Source organism: Clarias gariepinus, chromosome 24, assembly GCF_024256425.1.
Source record: "Clarias gariepinus isolate MV-2021 ecotype Netherlands chromosome 24, CGAR_prim_01v2, whole genome shotgun sequence".
NCBI classification, from domain to species: domain Eukaryota; kingdom Metazoa; phylum Chordata; class Actinopteri; order Siluriformes; family Clariidae; genus Clarias; species Clarias gariepinus.
In genome coordinates, this window is record NC_071123.1 from 5,461,334 (window position 1) to 5,476,086 (window position 14,753).

The following is a 14,753-nucleotide window of genomic DNA, read 5'->3' on the forward strand; positions in this document are numbered from 1 at the left end:
TTGACATGGACATGCAAGGATACAGCGCTAACAACTACTCCGGGATGTAAACAATTTAAAAAAATATATTGTCTTTCTATATTCTGGTTATTTTAGGCACAGAGACAAGGCTTCGACGTTTATTTATGAATAATGTTTGCATTCTGGAAGTAACTATTTCGGTCTATATTAGCTGGTATTCACTAATCTTAACATGTCATAATAATAAGAGCAAATCTTATTATTTTGTATAAATCAACCTAAATCTCTGCAGAACAGTTATATTTTTTTATAGAAGACAAAATGCAGTGAGAAGTAAAACACTGTAAAACATGATGAATATGATAAACTATTTAGCATTTTATTATTTGTGAAAAAAAAAAATCTAAGCAGATGAACTTTGTCTGTGCATCTCTACTGAGTAGTTTTGGGCAGTCTGTACACTCCGGCTGAGACGATCAGCTGGTGATCTCGCACTTTTTTCTGCAGGAAGGCCTGCAGCTCGTTGACGTCCATTTCGGTGACGCCGGGCCCTGTAGCTACAAACATACGCAGCATGGAGTGAATCCTTTCCAGGGTCATGCTCTCCAGATTGGTCAGCATGGCCTGAATGTAGGCCCAGAACAACTGAAGCAGGACACAGGAGACAGAAAATGATTAGGCTGCGTCAGGCAAAGAAAACAACTAAGAAGATCTAAAATGACTGGAACTGGGTTAAGAACCATTCAACACATCATCAAAACCTGAAAGCATAGTGCTGAACAGAGATCACTTGAACACTTCGGGAATGGGGGGTTTATAGGGTTAGGGTTAGAGTCCACCCACCTGCAGCTTCTCCTCCCTCTGCTCCGACTGCGTAGTGGTGTTGGAGTCTCCCTCCTCGTCGCTGTCTATGAGCATGACGCCTCGGTCAGGCCGTTCCCGACTGCACGCCTTCTCGAGGATGCTGTACCGGCCCGGTGACTCCTCCTGGATCACGCCGTGCTGCTGCCACAGTGCTAGCTTTCTGCGCAAGAGCTCTTGAGGCACGCCAAGAACTCCGCTCAGATCCTCCAGCGCCCATGTGCCTGAGAGAAGAAACCCATGTTTATACACTAGGTGGAAGCAACCGATCGGCCTAGTCTCAGCCGCGGACGGATGGAGCTGGAGTGTTGGAGCTTAAGACACAAGAGTGCTAAGGATTACACTGAACACACGCTAATAAACATCTGCTTGATTCTATTCTTGATTTTAATTGTAATCACCTAAATAAAGATGATTTCTGCCTGCATTTGTGACTTGCAAAGCATGCTTAATGCTCTAATCATAAAGACTATTTAATGTCTTTGTTATGCAATGTTCATTGCAGGACTTGTCCACCAATTCAGAAGATATTAATAAAAGCCCAACCAAACTCAATATTTCTTCGCTCAGACTTCCAGACTGAGGATCACCAAAAGCACAGTTTCACATCAATCACTGCATCCTTTTATAGTCTTTAGTCTTTCTCAGAGAGCTGGACTATAAATATCTCTCACACACACACACACCCTGAGAAAGCCCCTGTATAAATAAAAGAGACGTTAAATGGAAAATAAGCCTTCAGTTGACAGTTTGTGTCCTCACCCTTGTCCTGGAAGTGCAGGATGATGGCAGCGTGAATGGGAGACACGGAGAGGTTAGCAAGAGTGCGGTCCTCCAGCTCCACGTCCAGGGTTACTGACCCGAGATGAGGCTTCCAGCTCAGAGTCCGCATCGCCTACTCTCACACACAAATGATCATGGTCACTGATTAATTCTCAGACTACACCTGATAACATAACATAATCCTTAACCTTAGCGGCCAGAAGGAAATAAATGGCACTTTTAAACAGAAATATGGTTGCTGAAAAAGAAAAAAAGTGGAAGACAAGAGACCTTAAGCTTCTCAAAGCGGTGTGTGTAGGTTTCCATGGATTTCGAAATGGCAGCAGGTAGTTCCAGCTTCTCCTCTTTGAGCTGAGGCCAGAACTCCGAGGACAGGATCATGGCCGACAGGGAGACAGGAGATTGCTCTTCCTTTGGCAGACGAGCGTCCTCTTCGTGAATGTTGGTGTTTATTCGCCGGGAATCCGCCACATCCTACAGAAAAAGAAAGACGGAACAGAATAAGAAGCAGTTTGGATGATTCGAGTGTTCCTTATGGTTAGTTTTGCGCAATTTTTAAAAAAAATTTTCTTGTTTTTCGGACCAGTGTGTTTATAGTGAGGTGTAGTGGTTAGCATTGTCGCCTTGCACCTCCAGAAAAAGGTTCCGGGTTCGATTCCCGCTTCAGGTCTGCGTGCATTTGGTTTGCATGTTCTCCGTGTGCTTGGTGGGTGTTCTCCGGGTTCTCCGGTTTCCTCACACAGTCTAATGTTAGGTTAACTAGTGTTCCCAAATTGCCTGTGAGAGCGTGCATGTGTGTGTGTGTGTGCCTCCCATGGATTGGCACCCCATTCAGGGTGTACCCCGCCTTTCCCTGTAAAATGCATCAGTGATGTTGTATTAAAAAAAATCAGCTTTCTTGTAACACTGCTTGTACATAAAATATTTGATATAGTCAAACTCCATTCAAGCGATCATTTTATTAGATTTTAGAATAAAACATCTTTATCATCATCATCAGCTTCTGACCAAGAAAATATGATTTGACTTTACAGGTCGTTGATGATTTAGCTGCCCTCTAGTGGACACTGATTTTTAAGTCTTTAGCTACACAAAAAGTACAGAGGTAACAATAATAATAATAATAATAATAACACAAGGCAAAGAAAACAAAGAGACTTAAAGTAAATAGAATTGAACACAAGTGTCCTGGACGGCCCTGACCTTCAGCATGACCTCACAGTAGTGCATGTGGGACTCTCCAAACCTCAGCTTCAGCAATTCCACATTTCGAATCTCCCTACAAACACACACACACAAACACACCGCACTGATCTATACAAACTAATTAAACACACTGTGTGTCATGTCACATTTATTACAGTGTGATTCCTCAGTAATACAAGCGTATTATAAGATCACCTGGCTGTGTTGTAGTTGAGCTGGTGCAGCAGCCGGTCTGCCAGCACGGTCTTGTACTCATCAATGAAGATGTCCTTACTGCCGAAGATGCTCACCAGAAGACTGATGATATCTGATGAGCGCCGCTTAGAGCCTGTCTTATCTATAAAGACAAAGATTAGGAGAAGTTAAGAATACTCAAGATGAATTAAGAGTGTATATACCACACCCATCAGGAAAACAAGGCTCTTGTAGGCAAATGTAGAGTGTGTGAATGCAGGGCTATGACCTGTTAGGGCATCAGTAGGGTCTGGGGTCCACTCCTCTGGATCACTCCCCTCATCTTCACTATCTTGTGTTTCCAGAGTAACAGGGTCGGCCCGAGAGAGCTCACTGGCTAACTCACTGCAGCCCTCGGTGTCGCCTGTTAGACTGGCGACAATCTGACGCACTGTGTCCTCGCGCGTTCTGTCCAATATCAGATAAATGAAACCAATTCAATTATTTTGGACATAAATGAAACTAATAAAACTAACTGGATTGGACCCAGGCAAGGCAAAATCGGATTAGATTCATTGGGTAACGATGTCTAGACAGTGTTCCTACAATTATACAACCATATCCCAATCCAATTTTACCCAACCGTACCCAAATCCAAATGTACCCAGGTAAAGCTCAATCCAATTTTACCTGAACCATTTTTACCCAACAATACCCAAATCCAATTGTACCCAGGTACAGACTAATCCAATATTATCCAACCTTTCCCAAATCCAATTTTAACCAACAATACCCCAATCCAAATGTACCCAGGTAGAGCTTAATCCAATTTTACCCAACCTTACCCAAATCCATTTTTAACCAATAATGCATCAAACAAACTAAATCCAGTTTTACCTAATAAAACCCTAATCCAATTGTATCCAGGTAAAGTTGAATCAAATTTTACCCAACCATACCCCAATCCATTTTTACTCAGAGGCCCTATCAAATTTTACTCAAACAAACCAAATCCCCTTCCAATTTCCCCAGCTACAGCCAATAAAATTTTACGTAACTATTCATATCCAATTTTACCTCATTATGGTCAACCCAATTATACTCAACCACAGCCCAAACTATTTTACCCAAACAAAGCCCAATCCTACTTTATCCAACCACATCCTAATCCAATTTTACCAAACCAGATTTAATCCAATTTAACCTAAAAAGCCCAAACCAAGAGCATTTTAGAAAACCTGATACGACAAAGAGCACGAGCTGGTAGCAACTGGAAGGTGAGCAAACCCAATAACTGCTACCATGCCAGTGCTGGAGGCTTTAAGCAAAGTAATTACACCTCAGGACTCCCCTTATCCCTGGCCCTTCTCTCTGATCCCTGAGTTAGAAAATATTTTTCACAAGGGTGCTCTAAAAGGATAAACAAAGCTAATAACATGAAACTTAAGCGTCTGTGCTTGACTGTGCTGCAGAATGAGAATCTTGCCTAACCTTAGGTATTTGCGAATGGGTTGGCAGGCCACCTGAAGGATGACCATGGAGGGGTCGAGTTCCCGTAATGCTTTAATAGCCGAGATGTAAACAGTTATTATGTCAGATGTGTGAACTCCTGCAACAGAAAAAAATGGAACGATAAGTTCAATATTTTTTACGACAATGCACAAGGTTGTTTTTTTTATTATTATTTGCCAGCTGACCTGGGTGCAACAGTCGTGTCTCGAAAGCGGATTTGAGGGAGGTAAGAAGTTGCTGTCTTTGATTGGTCCGCTCCAGACAGAACTTCAGGTCTTCAACAGCAGGAGTGGATTCTGGGAAATCTACACAGGAAAAAAAATATATATACAGATTTGACATGCAGAAGTTTGCAGAGGAGTCCAATTCATCAACAAACGTATACATTTTTTTAACCTCGAATGATGCTGAAAAGCTCCTCGATCCTCATGTTGACGTAGATGCGGCAGAAGAATTGCTGCATATGACAACGCCAGCGCTGGAGGATGGTACTACCAACGTAATCTAGCTTTCCGTCTGTTGGCAAAGTGCTGGTGGTGGCTTCGCCTACCTCGCTGGCAAAGACCCTACTGAGCCAACCAAGGACCTGCTCCAACCACTGCACAGAAATAAAGAGACCATAAGGAATTTGGAGAAAGAAGACAGTTCTAAAAAGTTTGGACACACCTTCTAAGTCCATGGTCTAAGTCCATGGCATAATCTCCTTTGAACAGGTTGAGGGCATTGGTGGCTCAGTGGTAGGTTTTTCGCCTATCATGCTACTTTATCCAACCACATCCTAATCCAATTTTACCAAACCAGATTTAATCCAGTTTAACCATCCAGATCCCAATCCAATTTAACCTAAAAAAGCCCAAACCAAGAGCATTTTAGAAAACCTGATACGACAAAGAGCACGAGCTGGTAGCAACTGGAAGGTGAGCAAACCCAATAACTGCTACCATGCCAGTTTGAAACCCCGCCAGTGCCGAAAACACCAGCCACTGGATTCAATGCCGGCACCCGATGTAAAACTAGTTCCAAGCTTGTGCGTGAAGCGGATAGTCCACTGTGGCGACCCTTTGACGGGAGCAGCCAAAAGACCAACATCAACTTCTTTAAACAGTTTATATCTAGTTGACTCGGCTGCTAATGCTCTGTAAAGCCTTTATAACAGCTCTAATCTGAGTAATTTGTGGTTTTTGACGCTGGTAACTCTAAATGAACTTCTCCTCTGCAGCAGTGGTTTTAGTCTTGCTTTTCTGGGACGGTCTTTGTGAGAGCCAGATGGTGCTTAAGGGGTCTCGCAAATGCACTTGACATAACAGTTCTTGCGAGGACTATTCCAGAACAGCTGACTTTTATGATTCAAAATAATAACTATTGTTAATAACAATGACTATTGTTGCTGTTGTTTAATTCTTTAATTCCATATGTTATTTCATAGTAATTGACTGTGCATCTTCAGCATCCTTTGTCTTAGTTCCGTGCAATAAAGAGAAAATTTTGTAGTAAGGGTGAAAACAGCAGGAGACATTGTAAAGTCAGAAGTCAAGAATAAACAGGGAGGATGCTGACATACATCGTTGAAGTCTGTAAGAAAGGATCGTTCATATTCTCCTCTGCAGCGCTGCTCCATCCTCTGCTCGATCAGGCGGTGCAGAATGTTGGTCACTGCTTCAGAGCTCACTCTTTCTAACAGCTGCAGCCTGGAGCTGCAACAAACACACACAGAGCATGACCTGCTTGCTCATCAAAAAAAAAAAACAATAGAAACTCCACATGAATTTTCAACAATTTGTAAAAAATTTAATAATTGGGTGCTTACAGTATGTGACTAAACTCTTGCAGCTGCTCCAGAGCGTTTTGACACCAGCACGCCTGCGGTGCAGCGGCGCATCCCGTGCACACGTCGCTCCTTTCATGCTCCTCAACTGCATCGTCAGGCTCGATCTGTTCTCCCATCTGGCTCATGTACACAGAGAAGGTGCGGCTGTAGAACTCCAGAACGCGCTGCTGCAGCACCGGCGGTGGAGAAAACAAAAGGATGGCACGAATGATAGAGAACGCCCTCTCCCGCAGGCCATGGGCTCCGGGTCCGATCAGACCTGCTCGACCCTCGTCCTGCCACGAACCAAGTCGCTCAAGACCACCTGCGAACAGAAAAATAAATATAATAAAAAGAAACAACTTCCGCAGCCAAACATCTTCACAGCCTGGAAAAAAAAACATAAACCCCCCCCCAAAAAAAGAGAGAGAAAAATCACAGCATACAGAGAAAAGGTTGGAGCCGCTGCAGCAGGGTCCTAAAGGCTTCTAACAGGGCTCTGCCCCTGTCTCTCTCTTGTGATTCCCCATCCGGATGCTGAAGTCCGGCCCAGAACTCTGGAGCCACGTCGGACGCCAAAGACGCCTGCAGCGTCTCTAGGAGCCAACCTTCCACATATTGGCCCAGTCCTTTCTTACACAGCAGGGTCAGAGCCTCGGAAACGGGATCATCGGTAACTGGAGGGGGTGCGCACGGAGATACCTGGAAAACAAAAATGCAAGAATGGAATGTTCAGGGATATAAAGCTAATCATATATTAGAAAAATATGAAGATACACTTTGAATAATGTTCATAAAGTAGGTATGTAATCAAGGGCTGAAGCTGAAAGAAATGCCATTACTGGTGCATTAGGTACAATTTGTATTGTTTTTCCTTTTTTATGTTTTTAATACTAGAACAATAAGTAAATAGATGACAATTCTGTTTCACCTGCCAATACATCTTAGATACATTTTTTTCACACTGAAAATACGCCTAAATGCATTGAGTTGCTACCATGTGATTTGATATTTTTTATTAATGAGAAGGTGTACCTAGTGAGTAAATCTGGTAAAGATTGGCTGAAAAATCAATTTGGTTATAAATCGAAATTCTTTTGCGTGGCAAATCAGCTATCACCTCACTGACTCCAAAAATTTTTATTATGTTTGCTGTGGTGACCCCTTGCTGAGAGCAGCCAAAAGACTACATGTTTATAATAGAGGTAAACCGGTCGATCGGTCAGTAATTATCATTGGCTGGTTTTCAGTTTGATTGGTTGTGACTGGTCATCGGCTAATCAACCGGTAAAAAAAAAAAATTGCTTTCTTTATAATTCTATAGGTGGTGGATTCTAAACTATTTACACATTTTTCAAGTTTGTTCGAGGGATACCTGCTGCTTAGTAAAAATGTCAAACTCTTGTATTTGAAGTAAGTTTGCACTGTTGCATTACACGTTGCACTTGATTTTTAAGTAAGAAAAATTGTATAAAAACTGGTTGCATTTAGTTAATCATTAAACAATTTTTTTAAAGGTTAAAATTTATATGTTTTAACATTGCTTAGTTAGCACTGTCGCCTTGAACTATACTAATAAGGTGTTTGACCCCCTTTCGCCTTCAGAACTGCCTTAATTCTACGTGGCATTGATTCAACAAGGTGCTGAAAGCATTCTTTAAAAATGTTGGCCCATATTGATAGTATAGCATCTTGCAGTTGATGGAGATTTGTGGGATGCACATCCAGGGCACGAAGCTCCCGTTCCAACACATCCCAAAGATGCTCTATTGGGTTGAGATCTGGTGACTGTGGGGCCATTTTAGTACAGTGAACTCATTGTCATGTTCAAGAAACCAATTTGAAATGATTCGAGCTTTGTGACATGGTGCATTATTCTGTTGGAAGTAGCCATCAGAGGATGGGTACATGGTGGTCATAAAGGGATGGACATAGTCAGAAACAATGCTCAGGTAGCCCGTGGCATTTAAACGATACCCAATTGGCACTAAGGGGCCTAAAGTGTGCCAAGGAAACATCCCCCACACTATTACACCACCACCACCAGCCTGCACAGTGGTAACAAGGCATGATGGATCCATGTTCTCATTCTGTTTACGCCAAATTCTGACTCTACCATTTGAATGTCTCAACAGAAATCGAGACTCATCAGACCAGGCAACATTTTTCCAGTCTTTAACGGTCCAATTTTGGAGAACACGTGCAAATTGTAGCCTCTTTTTTCTATTTGTAGTGGAGATCAGTGGTACCAGGTGGGGTCTTCTGCTGTTGTAGCCCATCCGCCTCAAGGTTGTGCGTGTTGTGGCTTCACAAATGCTTTGCTGCATACCTCGGTTGTAACGAGTGGTTATTTCAGTCAAAGTTGCTCTTCTATCAGCTTCAATCAGTCGGCCCATACTCCTCTGACCTCTAGCATCACTGGATGTTTTTCCATTTTTCCACCATTCTTTGTAAACCCTAGAAATAGTTGTGCGTGAAAATCCCAGTAACTGAGCAGATTGTGAAACCCTCAGACCGGCCCGTCTGGCACCAACAACCATGCCACGCTCAAACTTGCTTAAATCACCTTTCTTTCCCATTCTGACATTCAGTTTGGAGTTCAGGAGATTGTCTTGACCAGGACCACACCCCTAAATACATCGAAGCAACTGCCATGTGATTGGTTGATTAGATAACAGCATTAATGAGAAATTGAACTGGTGTTCCTAATAATCTATTAGGTGAGTGTATATCCGCCTGGGTTCGATTCCCGCCGCTATGTGCATGGAGTTTGCATGTTCTCCTCGTGCTTGGTGGGTTTCCTCCGGGTACTCCGGTTTCCTCCCACAGTCCACAGACATTCAGATGCGGATAACTGACGTTCCCAAATTACCCATGAGGAATAAGTGTGTGTGTCCTGCAATGGATTGTCTCGTGCCCCAAATCTCCAGGGCGAGCCTGTATATACAGTATAAAGCGGTATAGACAATGAGTGAGTAAATTGGGATATTTATAAAATTTTGAAACTTAAAGAATCATGATTTTTACTTAAATCGGTTTATAGGTATCGTGATAATATCGTATCGGGAGGTGACTGGTTCCAGTCCCTGGTATCTGGTACGGTCAGTTTTAAGATCAGAAGAGATCAAGGCGACAACCTAAACAGTGACGTCACGCGCACGAGCTTTATAGAACGACCAACGGGCGCGTCTAAACAGAATCAAGAATTCCAGACCGGAAGTGAATTTTTCCATATTGGTGTTCTTTTAATGATTTTACAGTCACCTATTGCACCTTTAAAACCTTTCACGCTGTTAAACTCACCAGTGCAGCAGTCACTGTGTCCCAAGCTTCCGTCAAGCCCTGCGCCATTAATTAAAACGGTCGGAGCAACAGGGTTTCATCAAAGCGCATATTTTCCTCAGAACAGCACCGGTGTGGTATTTTCTGTTGCTCCCGCAGGCGAGTTTATCGCGCGCTTCTCTGCAGCGTCGGGCGCGTACTGATGACGTCACGCCACAGGAAGTTGATAAGCGGCTTGGAGGAGAAGTTTTGAGCTGCAGTCGCTCTGGAAACAGAAACAGAAGCGAGAGGGAGGATTAAGATTTGAGGCTCGTACTGTGGAGGGAATAACAGGCAGGATTTTATCCAAAACAGTTCATGAGCTGAAGGTTTAAAAGTTAACTTTTACTTTGTGAAGATAATCAGCAATGACCCAGCAAGGAGCTGCACTGCAGACCTACAACAACGAGCTGGTCAAGTGTAAGTCTAATATAAAAGATCAGGAATTATATAAACGTATGCTTTCTTTAAAATAACGCTATGTACTGTCTATGCTAAATGCTAAGAACTTATGAAGACATTAGGTTAGTTAAGTAGCTGCCATAAAGCACAATAAAAAAAACAGTTTTGCTGAAAATCCTCTCTTGTTGAATTACATTAACAGGAACATTTTGTCTGATTTGGTGTAAATGTACTGTGTACATATTTAATACATGTTTTAAAAATATTATTATGGTCAAACATCCAACACATAACCTGAACAGTCTGTAAGTATTAAGGGAAATTCCACAGATTCTCTCCGTAAGGGTTTATTAACCAAAATAACAAACTAATAAAATGGTGTTTAATCAGGATTCTTGTTTTAATGAATCGTTTGTTTTATCTGATTCTTTGTCTGATATATAAATACATTTCAGTTGGTTGATGTTTGTCAGCGTAATAACTTGGAGGTTTTCTATGGCAGAGTGATTCTCTTGCTGTAATCAAGTTACAAAAAGGAAAGAAAGACTGGTTATGTATCCGAGATTCACTTTAAGAACCACAGTTATATAGTTCCTTATTCTCCGCCCATTTGGGCAAAATACATTGGGTAAATGAATGAACTGATAAATCCAAGCTGGGCCAGTGAGTCCTTCAGTGACATGCAATCAATCACACAATTTTATAAAACATAAAACCAACAAGAAGCAAAAAAGATGTTTATTGCAAAATATATATTTTATTGACACACATTCTTTCTGGCTAAACATAAGATGAGCGACAATCTTTCAGACTTACTTAGGCCATGTCCACACGTCGCGGGGTATTTTTAATCGTCTTGTGCCAATAATGTCCTTGTCTGTGTGCTCGTCTTCTTGATTTGACGTCAGCTTTATTTATGAAGATATTTTGTGCAATGGTGGACGTATGTACAGTGAACTAGTGACTGTGTTAACGTTGCGTACTGGACATTTTACAAGCATGTACATACACATGCAGTTACTCGCACATTACGTTAACAAACCGAGGTGCCTGAATGTACTACAAAGCTCTACTGCTGCTACATACTTGAGCCCGTGTTGATTAGAGAGGCTCCTTGCGTTTTTATGTGAAAAAAGATATTTTTAAACCATAGGTCGTGTGGACAGAATTATTTGTAATAACAAAAAAAGAGAAATTTCCGTTTTAAAAAATACCCGGCTACTTGTGGACATGGCCTTAGTTTAAACACTACAGCATTATTCAGCATATGATTTATGCTTTTACTGTTGTTTAATAAACAGGCACTTCATTGGCAATATCTAAGTATAAAACACAGAGATTGACCGCTACGATTTTAAGGCTAACGTTAACAGAATTCCAATATTATTCTGCATATTAAAAGTCTATGAATTATTATGGCACATCTTGGTTTCGCTTAAAGTTTAATGCTGATAAAAAAAATTAAGAATTGGGTAATTTTATCACTCCATACATATTTTTTTCAACCTTGTGTACGGATCAGATGGTGCGCTGTAGCGACCGCTCGAAGGGGGCAGCCAAAAGACTAACAACAGCTATATTAGTGATTTACTAATAAATGATTAATATCCTATGTAGAACTGTGCAATATGCGGTGGTGGGCAAAGTACACAAGTTCTGTACTTGACAAAAAGTGTAGATTCCATAGGTTGAATATTACTTAAGTAGAAGTCCTCCATTTACATATCAACTTGAGTTGTTAGTTTTTCACCTGCTTCTATTGAGGGGTTGCCAGTGGACCATCCGGTTCAAACACATTAACTTAAGTAGATTTTGTGGCAAAGACTTTTGTACTTTTACTTAAGTTTTATTTCATAGTAAAAGATATATTTTTTTGTCTCCCTCTGAATCAATGCAGATATGTAGTAAAAGTCTAGAAAGTTGTTTGAGGATGTAGTGGAGTCAAAGTAAAAAATGTCTTTTAATAATATTCGAAATATCTACTTAAGTACAGTAACAAAGCATATCTACTTGGCTGCCTTTCACCTCTGGCGATACACCTGTAGTATTTTACAATTTCTACCAAAAAATTATATTGATTTGATGTCCACATTGTCTTTTCATTATTCAGCAGACATTCATTTTTAGAAGGAAAAAATCTTTAAAATCTGTGCATTTTAATAATTTGAAGGATAGTAAAAAAATTGCCACATTTGCAAGCTGGAAGCAGCTGATGCATTGTATAAAAACACACACACATTACTTTATTTGATTAATATAAAAAACACAATATCCTAGTATTTTAGAAAATCTAGACCTAGAGCTATATTAAGCTAGATTAATTAAATCTGCATGAATTGAACTGGAGTAAGAGAAAGACCTCTTACTGAGATCATATGAGTTTAGTGAAGTCGCAGCACTACTTTGCACATCGCTGTCTACTGATAGTATCTCTATAACATATGTAGTGTCAGAGGTTAAAGCTCATATCGGGAAATATTTCACTTAAGGCATTCTTCGGTTGTTGTTTTAACCCATGATAAACACCCACAGTCCTCCTTCGTAGGTCAGTATTTGTGTGATTCAGCGAAAATTCAGCTGAACAAAGTTTTTTTTTTTTTTTTCTTTTTTTTTTCTATACATACAGAAAGTGATGTTTACTTTTCATTAGCATGAATAAACATACAATATTTATTCTGTCTTTATGGAGCTAAAACAAAGCAAGAACTTGAATGGTTGCTCTTTCCTCAGGTATAGAGGAGCTGTTCTGCAAGAGGGATGAGCTGAATAAGCAGATCCAGCTGGAGGAAGATGAGAAGTCTCGTCTCCAGCATGACATCCATTTGCTTACTGAGAAGTTAAACCGCGTGTCCGAAAGTCTGGACCGCCGCCTCGCTACACGGAGAGAACTAGACCGAACCATCGCTGAGACAGAAGCTGCATACATGAAGGTAGCAGCCTTATTTATTTATTTATTTCCTGTAATGTAATTTAATGAGTTCACCATTGGGCACTTTGCACTTTAGATAATTATAATTATAATTTAATGTTCAAAATCTTTGTTCTAACACAAATGTGGTTTAATTACAAGTTGTCAGGCAGCCCTGGGAAAGGGAGTACAAATAATCTCATTTAATGAAATGGACAGACCCTCCCACATGCGACAGGTTAATAAAGGATGGTGTGTGGTGTCCACGTGGTGCTATGTTTTAAAAATAAATCAAGAAAGGGGTCCAGTGGTCTCTTTGCTAGGCTTTTGTCATGCAACAGTTTAATCATCTCTACACAATGTTCTTGGGCTACAAACCTGCATTTTGAGGAGGTGCTCCAGAGTGTCATTGTGCAAAAGTTTGCCAAACAACCATCTTTTTCTCCATATGAATCTGAAATGACCTGTGCAATTGATTTATAACCCTCTGAATTATTTGACATCACCTCTTCCCCTAACTTTCATGCCTTTGAGTAGTCTTGCAGGATGGACTAACTTTCTAGCAAGGAGACTAAAGAATATTTAGAAATTAATGTTTTGAAGTAATATATGTTGGACTTGACTTTTCCATCCATATATGGTCATAAATGACACTTATCCCTTTAGTTGGGGTGAAGAGAGAATGATTAGCTAGAAAAGATTAAATACATTTACCATTAGGTGTCAGATCTATTGGCAGTACTACTACAAGAGTCTACGGAGAAATATACCAACAAAATGACTGCCATAATCCTGCCGTCTGTTAACCACTTGTAGTCATGTGCTGTGATTCGTAGCCCACCCCAGCTGTTGCTGTAGTGTTATGGCTGTCCACTGAGTAAAACTTTCTTTATGTCTCTATATAATCCCCTGCTACACTATTGCACTTCCTATATGTTTTTCTAGTGCTTGGATACCATTATGGTAGAAAGTTTTCTCAGTATGCCTGAGCCATGATTGGACTGCCTGCTGCACGTCTAGCACGTCGGCCTCCCAGGAACCCCTCATTACTATATCAGGGATGTAGCAATAACTCCCAGTGCTGACGCTTGCTGTAGCCCTGTTATAGGTCTCTGTGGGTTTCTGTAGTCCCTTTGCTGGCTATGATTAAATAAGCAAGGCCTCTAGTGACCGTCAATTTATGAATTCATAGCAAAAATCATTAAAGTTGGGAAAATCAGCCGTGTGGCGAAATTTGTAAAAGCATCATATTGTGTTGCAAATGTACTGGTTTAGGATTTTTTTTCCCCAGATTTTTTACATATTCTAAAAAAAAATTATTGCCACTTCCATCAAACAGTTCCTGACCGCACAGCTGATAACCTACTCCCTTTAAACCTTTAATTGAAAGTACTTGTTTTCCTTTTGTCTTTTTGGCTTTTTTTTCCTCTTTTTTTTTTTCTTTTCTTACTGTTGCTTGTCACATGTCTGGAAAGAAAAAACATTATTCACTCACATGCGTTAGTGTTTTATCTTTAAGAAAGTAGTTACTTGATTTTATTTGCTTGCTTTATGTAAAAACTGCTTCTTTTTTCTGTTTTAGATTCTAGAAAGTTCTCAGACCCTGTTAAGTGTTTTGAAGAAGGAGACCGGGAACCTCGCCAAAGCCACAGAACCCAGGAGCAACAAAGACCGTTTACCGCTATAGCAGTCTCCTTTTGTGTTCGTGTTGACACCATGCAGCATTTAACCCTTTCAGTTCTTGGTATTTTAAAACCGTATTCATTTTCTGTAAATTGTATTGTATTTAAATTTCATATTTTTAATAAAGGTTATTTC

The 14,753-nt window shown here is 40.6% G+C and overlaps 2 protein-coding genes across 2 annotated transcripts; one reads left to right on the forward strand and one right to left on the reverse strand.

Moving 5' to 3' along the window:
* Nucleotides 1–319: 319 nt before the first annotated feature.
* Nucleotides 320–9,787, reverse strand: anapc2 (anaphase promoting complex subunit 2). Its single transcript, XM_053484741.1, has 14 exons — nucleotides 9,608–9,787; nucleotides 6,751–7,006; nucleotides 6,305–6,629; nucleotides 6,059–6,191; nucleotides 4,894–5,095; nucleotides 4,683–4,802; nucleotides 4,477–4,594; nucleotides 3,275–3,453; nucleotides 3,007–3,148; nucleotides 2,809–2,884; nucleotides 1,876–2,079; nucleotides 1,585–1,717; nucleotides 805–1,046; nucleotides 320–606 (listed from the first exon to the last, which is right to left on the reverse strand). The coding sequence occupies exons 1-14, from the start codon at nucleotides 9,653–9,655 to the stop codon at nucleotides 394–396; spliced, it is 2,391 nt and encodes a 796-aa protein (XP_053340716.1). The 5' UTR covers nucleotides 9,656–9,787; the 3' UTR covers nucleotides 320–393.
* Nucleotides 9,788–9,852: 65 nt separating this feature from the next.
* Nucleotides 9,853–14,753, forward strand: ssna1 (Sjogren syndrome nuclear autoantigen 1). The gene is made up of 3 exons (XM_053484742.1): nucleotides 9,853–10,045; nucleotides 12,758–12,957; nucleotides 14,518–14,753. The coding sequence occupies exons 1-3, from the start codon at nucleotides 9,994–9,996 to the stop codon at nucleotides 14,620–14,622; spliced, it is 357 nt and encodes a 118-aa protein (XP_053340717.1). The 5' UTR covers nucleotides 9,853–9,993; the 3' UTR covers nucleotides 14,623–14,753.